At 43.3% G+C, this 17,094-nt stretch overlaps 1 protein-coding gene across 1 annotated transcript in view; it reads left to right on the forward strand.

Annotated features, from left to right (window-relative positions):
- LOC310787853 (phosphorylase b kinase regulatory subunit alpha, skeletal muscle isoform-like) overlaps window positions 1-17,094 on the forward strand; it is a gene marked incomplete at both ends in the record, with an annotated part of 71,473 nt that overhangs the window by 12,463 nt on the left and 41,916 nt on the right. The window contains 4 exons of the mRNA XM_083649316.1: window positions 1,132-1,278; window positions 6,176-6,229; window positions 7,501-7,623; window positions 10,477-10,569. Of these exons, the coding sequence (XP_083505442.1) occupies window positions 1,132-1,278; window positions 6,176-6,229; window positions 7,501-7,623; window positions 10,477-10,569 (417 nt within the window). The remainder of the gene's footprint in view (window positions 1-1,131; window positions 1,279-6,175; window positions 6,230-7,500; window positions 7,624-10,476; window positions 10,570-17,094) is intronic.

The raw sequence follows: 17,094 nt of genomic DNA on the forward strand, positions 1-17,094 counted from the left end.
ACAAGAGGAGACGTTATTTCTTGGTTTTTCCCATAGGTTTTTTCAAATCAAGCAGCATGCCGTTTTGTTACATATCTGGGGGGGTAAGTCCCCCTTTAAGTAATTTGTTACGTTACTCGTTACTTTACTACATTATACTGTAGTTACCCCCACTTCTCTAAAGTGACACCCTGTTTAGCCAGCTCCTTTTTGAACTGAATCCACCTTACAGGAGTCAACAATCAGCCAAACTGCATACTTTTCATTTATTGGCCTATTCACCTTTTTCCTGGACGTACGTTTCCCATGATTCTCATCGGTAGCCGGTTGTCGACTTCCTGTTTAAAAAATGTTTGCTAGCAAGGATGTGCGCGCCGCTGTCAAAGAGTGGGAACGTTTGGCTTATTTTATCCGAAATGGCTAAAAATAGTAACGTTGTGTGGTTGCATAGCGGTGATATTTTACAAAAACGAGGTGAATGTCAATTCACTGCTACTGTATGGGCTTATTTTAGCCTTATTTAGTCCAAACCGGAACTCTTATATTTGGTCATTGAACGGAGCTTTAGCGGTCTCTCTCTTCCAAGATTCAAGATATTGTCACTCCGTTGTACAATTATGCACGTGTGAAATTATTGTGCAGGGGGGCTCCATTACAAGGCATAGGTAGGAACAAAGTCACAACAATTATTATGATTATTTAAGTCTCTTTCGCTATGAACGGACCTGGGCGGAAACAGGCAACCTGCAGCTGGAAACAGGGAGCGAGGGTGTCATGGAAGCGCCCACTGTCTCACCAGGAAACTCGTGAATAGAACAAAAAAAAAAATGTGTTCTGGCAGTGCAGTAGTCTCACATAGCAAGACCTACAGTATATCCACACCTTGTTATAGCCCCGTGCACTGGAGAAAGTAATGCAGTAACTTGGAGTAGTAACTGTAATAATTACTTTTTGGAAATTGTCATCCCTTACATTACTAGTTACTGCAGAAAGTAATGAAATTACAGTAACTAAGTTACTGTAACAAAGTTACTGCTCAACACTGAACAACTCACACTACACTACACACACTCACTGTCTATTCTATCACACACACGAAACACACACACACACTCACACTTCCTTCCTCCCTTCCTTCCTCCATCCCTTCAGTCCATCCTCACCTCCATGTTGCCGCGGGCGTCGACCTCTAAGGAAGTTGATGCGGGCATCCTGTCAATCATCTCTTACCCCGCCTTCGCTGTGGAGGACCTGGACGTCGTCAACACCACCAAAGAAGAAATAATCTCCAAGTTGCAGGTCAGCAGTGATAACACATGATCATGATTACTATGATCATTAACTTTTACACTTAAAGGGATTGAACACTAAACCTATTTACTACGTAGTGTACCAATGAACCCTAAACCTATTTACTATGTACCAATGAACCCTAAACCTATTTACTACCTACCAATGAACCCTAAACCTATTTACTACATACCAATGAACCCTAAACCTATGTACCAATGAACCCTAAACCTATTTACTACGTACTAGGGATGTCACAATATATCGTCCCACAATATATCGCGATATCAAAACGTGACAATATGTATCGTTGAGATTAAATCTCATATCGTGAGAAAAAGAAGCTGAACATGGTGGTACTGATCTGCATCTGATTACATGTTCACTCTCCTTTTCTTTGCTTTGTTTGAACAGACGAGGGACGTTACAGACATGGAGGATGAAAATGGTGAAATTACTCAAATTAGCATGGAGGATGCCCCCTCAACTTACAAATCGATTGCAAAAAAATATTGTTAAAATATCGTATTGTATTGTTATCGTGAACCCAATATCGTGTATCGTATCGTGAACTGAGTGTATCGTGACACCCCTACTACGTACCATTGAATCCTAAACCTATTTACTACGTACCAATGAATCCTAAACCTATTTACTACGTACCAATGAATCCTAAACCTATTTACTACGTACCAAGGAACCCTAAACCTATTTACTACGTCTGCAGCAGTGTGTTCCTTGAGGTCGTCTGGAAGTGCAGTCATCTCCCAATGGGCTCTGGTCCAGGTCTTCCGTCCTCTTGTGGTCTGGAAGTGGCTCGGGCTGGTCCATGTTGTGGTCGCAGGTTCAGACTTGATTGGCTGGACTGTGAGCAAGAGTCGTCCAATTTATAACCTCAGCAGCCAAGAATGTATGAGAGGGTGCTGGAGAACGACGGGAGCCGTCGAGCAGCGAGGGAGGTCGGCACACTGCCAGTGTACCGACTTGGCAGTGCACACGTGTTATAAGCACATTTGTACATTAGACCCGAGGGAATTTATTTATTTATTTATTGAGTTTAAAATTACAGGGACAGTGCACATTAATACACATTTCTGTAATTGCGCCAGTTTAGCCAGCTTGGCTAATTTTCAATCGTAGTCCCTGGGCAGTAAGATGGTAAAAACTGCTAAAACAAAAAGTACATTCAAACAGGAACAGCATTACTGTACCTATAGTGCCACATCACATACAATAACATAAAATACATATACAATAAGGAATAATACATAAAAACATAAATCAAAACACGTCATGTTACACGGTATGCTCACACACTTAACTCATTGAGTGCCAGCCACTTTTGGAGAACGGACGCTCCCAGTGCCAGAGTTTCAGAGCGTTTTTCAGTGATTTCTCGAGGCCCACAGAATATTGTGTGATATTACTATGTAAACACCGAACACGCACAAAGAACGATGAGACTCTCTTCTATCATCTGCAAAAAAAAGTTTATTGATACCATTTTCCGTTCTTTAGTTATGAGCCGGAGAAGATAGGCTGTTTTGAGCAAAAAGACACATTTCAAATTAGAAGCTGAGTTATTCCGCCTTTTGTGAAATGCAGCATTTCAAGCACATTCACTGAGTCTGAAGCTAATATTTTCTGATGTAGTGACGTGGTGTAGTTGTGTGGTGCACTGCGTGCCCCACCCCCCTCTCCCCCCCTCAGCTGCAAACTCCTCCCCACACTAACACACAGCCTCACGCACCCAGTCTATTTTCGGAGCGCTCCGTTTTTGTGCGGCGGTTCCCAGCGCGACACGGAAATGCCAAACCGGACTGCAGGGAAAGGTTTGGCCCTTCTGCGTTGGGTGCTGCCTTTCTGGCGGCTAATCGTGTGGAGAAACTATACAGCAGAGACAGAGGGGCTGAGTTGTGGGCGCGGATTGACTGCTGTTCGCAGCCAACGTCAGATTGCAGCCAGAGCAATCTATATGGCTCTGGCTGCAGCATGAGCGGTTTCTTTTTCATCACGGGGCTTTTTCCTGCTGTTTTCCGGGGGTCATCCCGGACCTTTCTCTAATCTGGAGAGCACTGTCGCCACCTAATGGGTCGGTAAAATAGGTTATACACATTCAACATGCCCCAAAATTTTACAGGAGATGGATCTGGCTTTGATCCACGTCCCACCGTCAAAAAACGCAATTGACGAACATACTCGTCCTTGGCACTCTACGTTACTAAACCAATTGACGAACATACTCGTCCTTGGCACTCAATGAGTTAAGAATGTCAGCCATCTTGGATTTGAGGCCAAATCCGCCTTCCGTCCACATCTGACAATAAATGGTATGGTATTCACTCACGATGTGAGAAATGTCATGCTTCTCTGAAAAGGTGCACACTTTTTATAAGCACATTTGTACATTGGAGGAAAATGGGGAAATGGCGGCCATCTTGTAATTTTGGTCGAATCTGACTTCCCTCGTTCAGGCAAATAAACCTTATGGTATTCCCTAACTATGTGTGAAATTTCACGTTTTTTCTCAAAAAGTGCACGATTATTGTGCTTATCCGCTCTACTATAATGTTTAAATTATCCTTTGTGATTCTTGTTTGTTTTAGGCTGAGCCTACTTTTTCTTTTCTTTTCTTTTGTGTGAGAGTACATTGAGAGTTAAGCGAACCGGAGCCACTTTCCTTGTATGTGTACATACAATACAATACAATACAATACAATACAATACAATACAATAAAGCTGTTTCTGATTCTGATTAATCTAGTCAAATGTGTAGTATGTACTGTATATTGCATGTAACCTATGTTGTGGGTAGATGTAGTATATTGTTGTGTGTTATGTGCTTGTTAACATCACTGATGACGAAACCCCTGGCTCCCCCTGGCCAGTGACACTTGGGAATAGACTAGGTGACAACCAAGTATAGTTTGGTGACAAGCTGGAGAGACAGTTGACGGTCGGAGAGACGGCATCCGGTACGGGATGGGTTTTAGCACCCCAGCCTGGCTCTCTCGTGAGGGAGAAATCCACAAACGCTACGGATCAGCCTCCTGAAAATCTGCGTAAACATCGGCGCGGCCTGGGGTCCTTCAGGCTAGAGCGAGGTGCTCGTCGCAGGTGTATGACGTGCAGCGCACAGGCCTCCTTGAGGCATCCTCCCTGCCCATGGTACGGCATGGTAGGATTGCCTTTTGCCGGGCGAAATTTGCCGGGTGAAATCACAGCAAATTTCTCATGCTACCTCAGAATAGACCGTTTTCACGGGGGCCATTTTGTGTTGAAAAGGCAGAATAAACACAGGTGCAAGCAAAACACTAATGAGGGTTTCCAAATTCCAATCATGGAATTTACCGTGAGGTGGTACAGCAGGAAGTAAAGCAAGTGTAAGCAATAACAGTAATAAGGGCCCTGGCACTGAACACCTAAATGGAATGGAACCATCATTAATCGTAGCCTATTGGTTACACCTGCTTTACCACCTCAACACGGTTGCTGTGAAATGGGTCTTTGTGGCTAACTGTCTAGAGCTAGTATTAGGAACAGCATGGATTGTGCTGAGAAGGGACCTACCAATCTACTTCATCATTGGTAAGCATAAAAAAGAGCTGATTGGTCAGCTCCTGGAGGATGAGTGCTACGTCGCTGGTTAGCTGCTCCGGTGGCGAGCCCCTTCATAACATCCGCAGTCTCAAGATGGCAACAGAGGCGGCTGGTAGCTGCGCAGTGCTACTGTCACCTCTCATCTCTCATGCACGCTTAGTGCAGTGCTACTGTCACCTCTCATCTCTCATGTACGCTTAGTGCAGTGCTACTGTCACCTCTCATCTCTCATGCACGCTTAGTGCAGTGCTACTGTCACCTCTCATCTCTCATGTACGCTTAGTGCAGTGCTACTGTCACCTCTCATCGCTCATGCACGCTTAGTGCAGTGCTACTGTCACCTCTCATCTCTCATGTACACTTAGTGCAGTGCTACTGTCACCTCTCATCTCTCATGTACACTTAGTGCAGTGCTACTGTCACCTCTCATCTCTCATGTACGCTTAGTGCAGTGCTACTGTCACCTCTCATCTCTCATGTATGCTTAGTGCAGTGCTACTGTCACCTCTCATCTCTCATGCACGCTTAGTGTTTGCAAACTCTATTTGTCTATTTGGGGCTTTGCCCCCTCTGTTGTATTTTTTCTGTGAGGAAGGTGGTGCAATAATGCTCCAAACAGGCTCAATTGTGACGAGGGAAAAACTGGCACAGCCATTTTCAAATTGCCCCCTCACAATTTGTAACTGTCCCCTTAGTCACTTCATCCTGGAGCCGGGCCTGCACTAGTGTACTAATGCTAAGCTACTGGGCTTAGGCTCAGTCACCATGTTACACTGTAATAGCTCACTCACTACGAGGCAGCAACATTGAACTGTCTCTTTTTCTTTCATTAATCGTTCTTTCCTGTTTATTATGTTGTAAAGTGCTTTGAGTTCTTGAAAAGCACTATATAAATTGTATGTAGTAGTATTATTATTATTATTATTATTATTTATGTTAGGGAGTTAGGTTTAGTATTGTCTTTTGGTTTACTTCAGTTGGTTCAGTGTTAGCTTCTTTTGTTTCTAGTCCTCCTGTGCTAGCTGCTAGCCGAGTACCAGCATCACTGTTGTCAATATTTTCTACCCTGTGACAATAAATCACACTTCTTTTTGCATTCTAACCTGGTTCCCTGTGTCATACTTTATGCTACGGTTCAACCCTAGACTGTCATCGTAAGAGGTTCCAAACATCAGAGCTATTCATTGAATTTATTTTATTGATTAACTGTTAACCATGAAATTTCTAATTGTTCAAATAATTTTCTGTCTCTGTCTGTCTGTCTGTCCGTCCAACGGTCTGTCTGTCTTTCTTTCTGTCTGTCTAGGGGAGGTATGGATGCTGTCGTTTCCTGAGGGATGGACACAAGACACCAATGGAGGTATGGTGAACTGAACTGTGAATAGAATAGAATAGAATAGAATATAATTCTTTATTTCGCCACGGTATGTTTGTACATACAAGGAAAAGGACTTGGTGTGGTTGGTGCAACGTACATAGGAACATGATAAATTAGAAGAAATATACAAGATATAAACAAATATAAGATATAAAAGATATAAAAAGTTTCAAAGATATAAAGATACTAGATTAGCAGGCCGCTACGCGACCTTCAAATCTAGTTTTCTAGGACTCCGGCTTGGAATTGTGCTGTGTGTGTGAGGTATCGTGGCGCGATGCCAAATTGCACGGAATTCGGCACTGAACACTGTCACGTCCGCCTAATCGTACTCCCCCAGGTTGAAGTCGATCTGACAAACTGTTGACGAGATAAACTCAATTCATGTAAATTCACTGCCTATTTAATGCCTATTTAACTTGAACTGTAAATCCATGTAAATTCATATGTTATGCCTATTGAACACTCCTCCACTCGTGTATATATTCTATATATATTGGACTGCAACGTTCTAATTGTGTTTTTGTTGTTTTTCCTATTTCTTTATCTCTGAATATTGGCATGACCGCTACGCTGCATACTGACACTAAGACAAATTCCTCGTATATAATCTTGCATATTGTAGCAATAAAAGTGATTCTGATTCTGATTCTCATAAAGCGCTTTTTGTGTTTGCCAATAGGTGGCGCTATGCCGAATTTCACGCATTTCAGCACTGCACTCCGTCAGGTCCCTATGCACACTCCACAATTTTGACATCGATCAGAGAAACGGTTCTCTGTTTTGAGGGCACTCCCATGACTGCGGATCATATCCACCCCAGACCTCGTCCAGGATCCACATCACTGGCAAAGCGGCTCTAGTTTAGCAGGTGGCAGCTTATGCTCCGGTGCCGTGGATGGGGCAGGCGGGTGGGGGCGTTAATGACGTGCTAAGCGAGCACACACAAACCATTAAATGTCCCCGTGCTATTTAATAATTTCATGAACGGACGTATTTGGAAGAGAGCCAAATTGGTGAGTAAACATAAGCCTAAAAGTTTAATCCTTTATTTTCTTCCATCTGCCAGTTTGAAAATTGAACAGGACAGGACAGGACAGAATATAGTTCATTATGTAGACTAGACTAACTGATTGTGTGTGTGTGTGTGTGTGTGTGTGTGTGTGTGTGTGTGTGTGTGTGTGTGTGTGTGTGTGTGTGTGTGTGTGTGTGTGTGTGTGTGTGTGTGTGTGTGTGTGTGTGTGTGTGTGCAGGACCCCAGTCGTCTGTACTATGAGTCTTCGGAGCTGAAGCTGTTTGAGAACATTGAGTGTGAGTGGCCTCTCTTCTGGACCTACCTCATCCTGGACGGCATCTTCACCGGCAGCCCGCAGCAGGTACTCACCTCACAAAATAGACCCTTTTCACAGTGTCCATTTTGTGTCTTAAAGCAGGGTTAACACAGGTGTAACCAACAGCATTAATGAGTGCCCTGCCACTGGAACACCTAAATGGAATGGAAGTAGGAAACCATCATTGATGTTATTGGTTACAACTGTGTTTGCCCTGCTTTGAGACACAAAGTGGCTGCTGTGAAAAGGGTCTATGTCACATAACACACGGTGCGTTTAGCAGCTCAGCCTTCTCCAGAACAACTGCAGTGATTTGGTTTAGGTTAAAAACTGACCATCCAGTCCAAACTGCTCTGTGGGTCCAAAAGTCCAATATTCACCTCATTATCTCCTAGATTTTCCTTGGTCGCCCTCATAGCCCGTACTGTATAAATACTGCATGGATGTAACTACCATGAGGTCACCCATTCGTTTTTGTACTCAAGTTTGGCATTTTCAACATCGCCATCTTGGTTATTTGGAGCCAGAAGTGATGTGAATTTGGATGAGGAGAGCCGCAATGCTGCCTACTATTGGTCCATGATCGCCGAGCTGCGCAATCACTGGACAGGCGACCTGTCAATCACCCCCCAAAACGGTTTATTGTCTACTCTATTTGACTCTAAATGTTAATTGACTAAATGAACATCCTGCTGTATTGAAGAAGATTTGAAAATGAGACACATTGTAAAGTAATTAAGAAAGTGTTTAGGTCATAAATCAAGTTAGAAGTAGGCTCATTTTCCAATTCACTTCCCTGTAATCTGACTTCTTTTGCAGCCAGTGGAGTACCCCCTGCAGACATTCAAAATAATGCAGGTTTACCTTACTTCCACATTGGCTTCACAAACGGAGCTGCTGCCTTCAGGTCCTCCTCATCAGCTCGTAATTCTGAGTTTTACAGTCATACATTCAACCCGTGTCTTCAACTGCTTTTTAGTGAGAAATAACAAAATGGACCCTGAAACAAAAAGAAATTGATTAAGATCCATATCAAGGTTTGTTGGGTAAAAGTGGCACCTAAAAGTTATTGTAAACAATTGTAAAACATTAGGGGTGGGAATGACCAGAGGCCCCACAATACGATATTATCACAACACTTAAGTGACGATTAGAAATTATTGCAATAAAAAAGCAATATGCTGAGTATTGTCATGAACATGGAAACAGCTGAATTGACTGGAGCACACAACATCACTGGCAAACACATTTGATGAGGTGCAAAAAACATTTCGATGCGTCTTCTTCAGAGTCTCTGAAGAAGATGCTGCTCGCATCGAAACATTCGTTTTTGCACCTCATCAAATGTGTTTGCCAGTGATGTTGTGTGCTCCAGTCAATTTAGCTGTTTCCAGTATCCTGGACTCTTCTGAGAGCAGCGACCTCCCTTTGTGATCCTGTCCTCTTCTGAGAGCAGCGACCTCCCTTTGTGGAGGGGCTGCAGCACAAGAGATTCCTTCTATATTGTGGTGAACATGTTTTGTGATATTGTAGAAGGAATCTCTTGCGCTAAAGGGAGGTCGCTGCTCTCAGAAGAGGGCAGGATACTAGAAACAGTTGAATTGACTGGAGCACACAAAATCACTGGCAAACACATTTGATGAGGTGCAAAAACTAATGTTTCGACGCGAGCAGTGTCTTATTCAGAGTCAAACAGTGAAGACAGAATGACAGCAGTTAAAAAAGCCTCCACTCCAGAGGATGATTTCTCATTGGTTACAAGGGAGTGGGAGGTGGTGCATCAATAAGGCTATCACATGATGACAGCACTCATAACACATAGAAGTGGTGGTGATGCTGTATTAAAGCAGCACTCCGTCCACAATAATATAGAAAAAGCAACAATATTGAGAAATAATGTAATCAGACACCAACAATTCAACATCATAGCATTACAAAAAACAAGAGAGGCTCAGTTCTTCATTTAGTCCCTGTGGTTCAACAGTGTTGAGGGTGAAGATCCAGAAGGCCTCTCTTCTGAGTAGTTTGTTGATAATGTCTCCCCCTCTCTGTGAGGGGGAGATTTTCTCTATCCCCCAGAACTTGAGTGTAGCTGTTTTGTGATATATTGTGATCGTTACCTTCTTTAAAATGTCCCCAAAGGAAAACTCATAGGACATAGGGGTGGGATTCACCAAAGGCCCCACCATTTGATATACCACGATACTTCAGTCACAATACACAATACAATATTATTGCCATTTTAAAAGATCGATACTTGGCGTCCGTGTATCGATATAATATTGCCACGCAAAATACTGTGATACTATGCTGTATTGATTTCATAGTATCACTGTATTCGGTCGTTCGCATGTTCTAGCATTAATTACAATATTCCCAGCAGCATTTGAAGGCAGCACATGACAGTTGGTGCGGAGAAGATAATGACGTGAATATTGGACCTTTACATTTTGCTTGGAAAAAAATATATGTTTTTCTCCCATTTTCTGCCCAATTGTACTTGGCTAATTCCCCCTGCTGTCGTTGCGCCACCGCCTCTGCTGATCTGGGGAGAGTTGTAGACTAGCACATGCTCCCTCTGATACATGTGCACTCGCCAGTCGCTTCTTTTCACCTGACAGCGAGATGTTTCACCGGAAGGATGTAGCGCGTGGGAGGATCATCAAGCTATTCCCCCCAGTTCCCTTCCCCCAACAGACCAGAGGAGGCGCTAGTGCAGCGACCAGGACTCATACCCCACTGGCTTTCCACCTGCAGACACAGCCAATTGTGTCTGTAGGAACGTCTGACCGATCCAGAAGTACCGCTACCGGGAATTAAAACCCAGGTGGTAGGAGAGTGCTTTTACCTCTACTACACCCCATTTAGCTGAAGAAATGTTTTGTCTTTCCCGTCCAGGTGCAGGAGTACAGGGAGGCTCTGGACGAGATCATGATCAAAAAGGACGGAATGCGATTGGTTCCTGAACTCTACAGCGTCCCTCCTGATAAAGTATGTACATGTATGTATGTTAGGCCCTAACAGTTAGGGCATTCACCGACTAGTCGACTAGTACAGAGGTTCTCAAATGTTTTTCAGCCAAGGACCCCTTACAAGATAGAAAATATACCGGGGACCCCCTCATTCTGATTTGTGATTTTGGGCTAAGCTTAATTGTTTCCACGGTAACGTGCTTGACTTTTAATTTGATAGGTTTGTTATTAGAATGTAATCCATGAACCATTTTAGATTTAAAGCATAAACTATTTTCGTTGAACTATGAAGATTTTGCAAAAAAAAAAATTTTTTTTTTTTTTTATTACATTACATTTACATTACGTCATTTAGCAGACACTTTTGTTTTGTCCAAAGCGACTTACAATATCACAATTTGTCAACAGTACAGAAAACCACTATGCAACACAATCAATGACAGCCAAGATATTTTGATAGACTAGCACCATGTAGGAAGTAGTTTGAGAAGGAATAAGTAACATGTAGCATTTTATTTCTTAATAAAAAAAAATAAAAAAAATTTACTTGCAAACTTTTCACGGACCCCCTGGCAAAGTGCCACGGACCCCTGGGGGTCCGCGGACCCCCATTTGAGAACCACTGGACTAGTAAAACCACTAGTCGACACTGTGCTTAGTAGTCGACTAGTCGTCATTCTTGGTTTTCCCTCTTTCCACAGTGCACTGTTAATAATGCAGTACAGCAGATATGCCACTGGGGGAGCGCTGTGGGTACCTTGCGACCATTTGCAACCCTTACAATCGACGAAGAAGAACGAGTGCAACAACCATTTGCGAAATAACAAACCTCACATCACTTTCTTTTCGTTTTTATTTTAGAATACTCAATAGCATAAACCATTAGGGACTGTTCGTTATTTATGAGAGGGGGGATATGGTGCAGAAAGGGGGAGGGGTATCAAATATTTTTTTGAGTACTGGGGAGGGACTTGTGTTTTTTATTTTGGCTTTAGGGAGGGTTATACAACATTAATTTTTTGTATTTTGTATATATTTAAATGCGTTTTTTCATTCCAAAATTCGTGTTTACTCCCCTATTTATATCTATGGTTTACCTGTATGGTGACTGGACTTGGTATCTCCCATTCCTTCCTTTCACGTAAACCGCTGCTCCTATGCACTGTGTACAGGCCCTCACTCAGTCCTGCTGTTTGCTTGGTGCTTGGTGCATTGACTGGAAACGTTTATCATCGCTTTATATTGTTTCAGAGCTGGAATTGTTGACACATATGCAGTTGGCTAGACTCAGGGCCGGTTCGTACATATAGGCGACATAGGCGACCGCCTAGGGCGGCACTTGGAGGGGCGGCAAATTGTGCGCCTTCACTTACAGCTCTCCAAATATTCTCCAGCGCTCTGCCTCTATGCTCTTCCCTGCTAGATCCATTCTCTCCCCGCTGTCCGCGGCACGAACCGCCCGCCCTACTATGCCTCTGATTGGCTTACCCTGATATTCTTACCCTAACCCAACCAATCATCACTCCTCATGCCTAAACAAGCACTACTACTAGCCAATCAGAGGCAGAGGAGGGCGGGTCATCATGCCTTCTCCATCAGCTTGATTGAGGAAAAGGCACACGGAGTAAATGAAATGACATAGCCTACAAGTAGACTCATTTACTATGAGTTATTAACTTTAGGTTAAGGTAGCCTAGGCCATGTGCTCATATGTGTGTACCAGTATTAGTGTAATCAGTAAATTAGCGCGATATTTCTAACGTTGTTTCTGGGTTCCAAAACAATCTGTTTCCCTGTGCAGTGTGCACTTTGCTGCCCATTCATTGGAGAGACCAAAATTCCAAGATACAATATCTGAAGTTTCTCAAAGTTGAAACTACCTCTGCAGTAGTAGCCTACAATGAAACAAGACAGACTTAATGGACTGGCAACAATCTCCATATAAAATGAACTGGCAGAGAGAATCCTAATAGAGGATGATTGGATTTATTTAAAGACCTCCCGCTGGTGTCCACTTCTGAAAGGTAAACAAGCTTTATTTGCCAACAGCTCGTAACAACAACTCGCCTTTGTTTAAGTTGTGAATCTGCTGATGATATAGGCTATAGGCTAAATACATTGTGAGTCTTATAGGCCTATTACTGTGCTTGCGCCGCCGTGCGCACATTCCGTGTTTTATGCACATGAGAAAGTGGTAGATAAGAGAGATTTGCATAGTTTGAGGGTCTGAAAATGTGATTATTTGGAAAATAGCTGTGCTGTATCATGACTGCTGTGGTTATTGGAGTTATTATGCAGACCTGTGCAGACCTGTGGCGCGTTATTTTTGTAGGTAGGCTATATGGATGTGCAAAATGCCTGCATATTGCGTCATGCATACTTTGATGCTGGTATGGTGTTGCCAATTGGGGGCGGCATAATTTGTTCTCGCCTAGAGCGGCAGAATGGCACGCGCCGGTCCTGGCTAGGCTACTGTAGGCTTTATAACTAGGAGATGAGGCACTTATTGGGCTGGGTACTAAACGTTATATGCCCCCCGCCCCCTCTCTCCCCCGATGTCATAGGGCGCTATCAAACGTAGCCAAATCATCGGAAAAGGTCATATTTTCTTCAATACTACCTTTGGTGTGAATATTGTTATGGAATCAGGATAATAACGTGCATAGTAGGGGTGTCACAATATATCGTCCCACGAAATTTCGCGATAGTAAAACGTCACGATATGTATCGTTGAGATGAAATCTCATATCGTGAATTTTTTTTTTTTTTTTTTTTTTTTCAAAAGTAGACAAAGAAACGTCTTTGTTTGTTGAAGTTCAATGTGTGGAAAGTAGTTCAGTTGAACAAGTCTCTGAAGAGACACATGAGAAGTTATACAGGAGAGAAACCATTCAATTGAGTTTCTGGCAAAACTGTTTACTTGACAGGAAAAACTGAAGATGCATAAAAAATAGACTAAGAAAAGTCTTGTTGTTTGAGTTTGAAGAAAAACTGAAGATGCATAATGAGAATTTATACTGCTGAGAAACCTTTTAGTTCAAAGTAAATCTAAGTGACGGTGTAACTCATTCTATTTCAAGATAAGCCTTATCTCCAATCTCATGTTTTTTCTAGTTGTTATTGTAATAACAATTTCCCACAACAGCATGTTTTGTATTTATGCATTTCAAATAAAATACTACTTTTCCAGTCATATATTGTCATTATTCAAGTTTAAAAAAATATTGTTAAAATCGTATCGTATCGTATCGTTATCGTGAACCCAGTATCGTGATACGTATCGTATCGTGAACTGAGTGTATCGTGACACCCCTAGTGCATAGCCATTTAAGAGAATGGGAGGTGCTAGTGATTTTACGTAGCGAGTGAGTGGTGGAGCGAGAGAGAGCAAGTGGGCGTGTGCGTGCGTCAGTCAACGTTGAGAAGTCAAGGAAGAGGCTGTAAATGAATGAACGAATGGAGAAGTCTAACAGCAAAGTTAGCACATAGAATAATAATACTGTACTGTACGGAAGAAGTCGGTAATAAATGCAACAACGTCTCAAGGCTAAAGGTGTGTCCCGGTGTGCTGCTGTGTCTCCCGTCTGATGTGTATTGTGGATGGTTGGTCCCGAAGCTAAAAGTAAACTATACTTCGGCCCTGGAGGACAGAGGAAACCTCCCCTGTGCTTCTCGACTATGGTCTGGGGGCAGAAGCAGGAAAGATCTTCCAACAATATGATAAAGTGTGGTTATTTATGGTGGAGGGAGGGTCATGCATTTATCTCCAGTCACTCAGGGAGGGACATGGAAAAATATTTATAGATCTGGGGAGGGTGAAGGAACAAAACGAAAACAAAGTCGCCCCTGCACCATACCCCCCCTCTCATAAATAACGGACTGTCCCTTACTTCATTTTAATGCGGTCAGTTGTTTGTACGGTGTCAGGAAAGTCACTAAAAGTCACTCCATAATTTTCTTTGGAATGATAAGAATAATAGAATTTCAAAAATTCACTTGCAAAAACCCAAGTCTGAAGGAGGTCTGGCCCTACCAGTGTTTAGTCTGAAGGAGGGCTGGCCCTACCAGTGTTTAGTCTGAAGGAGGGCTGGCCCTACCAGTGTTTAGTCTGAAGGAGGGCTGGTCCTACCAGTGTTTAGTCTGAAGGAGGGCTGGCCCTACCAGTGTTTAGTCTGAAGGAGGGCTGGCCCTACCAGTGTTTAGTCTGAAGGAGGGCTGGCCATACCAGTGTTTAGGCCAGGGGTGTCAGACTCATATTAGGTAGAGGGCCGGATTTGTTCAACTGAGACCTCATGGGGGCCGGATTTTATTTTTTACTAAAATCAATTCGACTCATTTACCCATTTACTTCACAAAAGAAATACTGCTCTTTCCATTTCTCTTGAAACTGCCTGCATTCCGTGTCAACCTTTCTCTTTTTCGACAGCATCTTGTTCAGGGGCGGACTGGGATCATAATTCAGGCCGGGCATTAGATACCAAGCAGGCCAGGCCGATACGGGCCGACGCGCGTGCCGGCGTCCGAAAAAATTGAGCCGTTTAAAGCTCAATTTGGGCCATTTGAAGCCAGATTTGGGCCGTTTGAAGCCAAATTTGGGTCATTTAAAGCCAGATTTGGGCCGTTTGAAGCCCGATTTGGGCCGTTTGAAGCCCAATTTGGGCCGTTTGAAGCCCAATTTGGGCCAAGTCCAATTTTACAATGAGATGCACCCACTTTAACCCTGAATAAAGTAATAAAACCACTAGTAAACCAGTAGGCGGTGCCTGGCCTGCTGTTCAGTGAGTGGCCTGACTGCGGGCACAATTTTTTTTTTTTTTTTTTTTTGCAGGCCAGGCCAGGCCAGGCCAGGCCACCGGGCATTTGCCCGACGTGCCCGATTATGCAGTCCGCACCTGATCTTGTTGATTCTTTGGTTTTTTGGTAGGTAGCTGAATGCGCGATTAAATTCCAGCGTGGCATCATGGCGGCTTTGTTTACACCTGATGACCTACTGACATACTTCCTTGTAGTGCAGGTTAATTAACTTATGAATGAACTCTTAGCTTGCTTATTAGCCACACGTAGTTCATGATAATGTGGTGCGAATTTAATAATAATATTATTATTATTATTTTTTTTTTTTTTTTTTTTTTTTAACACGTTAATTGCCAAGAACGAGTTGAGTCGTCAAACACAATCCAGCTGTTCACTGCCAACGACGAGTTGAGTCGTCAAAAAAATGATTTATTTTTTTTTGACCGTGGGATGTGCATCTAACCCTTTTACATCTCTTATATAATTATTGGAGCCACCGAACGTTTACAACCCATTCCACCGACCCACTAAGTGGCAACAGTGCTCTCCTGACTAGAGGAAGGCAAGCATTTTTTTAACTTGTCACGCCATTCTCACCCCAGCCATTCTCATGAAAATGGATGGGGGAAAACGCTTTCTTTTTCGCGCTGATTGCTGGCGATGCGGGATTGCAAATTTACATAATAGATTACAGTTGGAACACACTTTGAAACACGCAGCATAAATATGACCAGAATCGCAAAAGCTTCTCTCAACCAAAACTCCAAGAAGCGAGCGAGTCCATGCCGACTTCCTCAAACAGCGGCCGTGCAGACAGGCACAGGACAGCAGCAAAGCACTGAGACTGTGACGGCCGCTGCAGCCAAGAAGAACGCCCACGGAGGGAGGAGTTGAAGCAACTCTCCCTCTCGCTCTCTCCCTCTCTCTCTCTCTCTCGCTCGCTCTCTCTCCCTCCCTCCCTCTCTCTCTCTCTCTCTCTCTCTCCCTCTCCCCCTCTCACTAGGATTAAACCTAGTGCGTCTCCCTCCCGAGAGGGAGGGAGAGAGAGAGAGAGCGAGAGGGAGGGAGAGAGAGAGAGAGAGAGAGAGAGAGGGAGGGAGAGCGAGGGGAAGGGAGAGAGAGAGAGAGAGAGAGAGAGCGAGAGGGGGAGGGAGAGAGAGAGAGAGAGAGAGCCAAAAATGAATGGTTAAAGTGACTGTTCTATGAATTTCACAAAAAGCCGTTTATCTCTGAATATTTTTTCTGACGCTAAAACCATGCTGTATTCAACTGCTAATGCTTACATAACTACTAACTCTACAAACTAACTCTTTTAGACAGAGAAAGTACACATTCTATTAGTACTTTTGAGATATTGTATGTTCACAAACTCCAAGCAGAAAATAATCCTCGGCTCTTGTAAAATGAGCCACAATCCTCAAAAAACGGCTTGGCAGAAGCTACCTACAGCAAGAAAAAAACGGCTGGCAGTCAATGTGTTAAATATTCCAACACATTAACAAGAACCAAGAAAGCTGAACACATTACACCAGTTCTCAAATCCCTGCATTGGCTGCCAGTAAATCTTAGAATAGACTTTAAAATTCTGCTAATAGTTTACAAATCTCTCAACGGGTCAGGCCCACACTACATCTCTGAAATGCTTCTACACTATGAACCATCCAGATCCCTGAGATCTTCAGGCACTGGTCTACTAATTGTCCCAAGGACCAAATCTAAACATGGTGAAGCCGCGTTCTCCCACTATGCC

Source organism: Poromitra crassiceps (genome assembly GCF_964638095.1).
Source record: "Poromitra crassiceps genome assembly, chromosome: 13".
NCBI lineage: Eukaryota > Metazoa > Chordata > Actinopteri > Beryciformes > Melamphaidae > Poromitra > Poromitra crassiceps.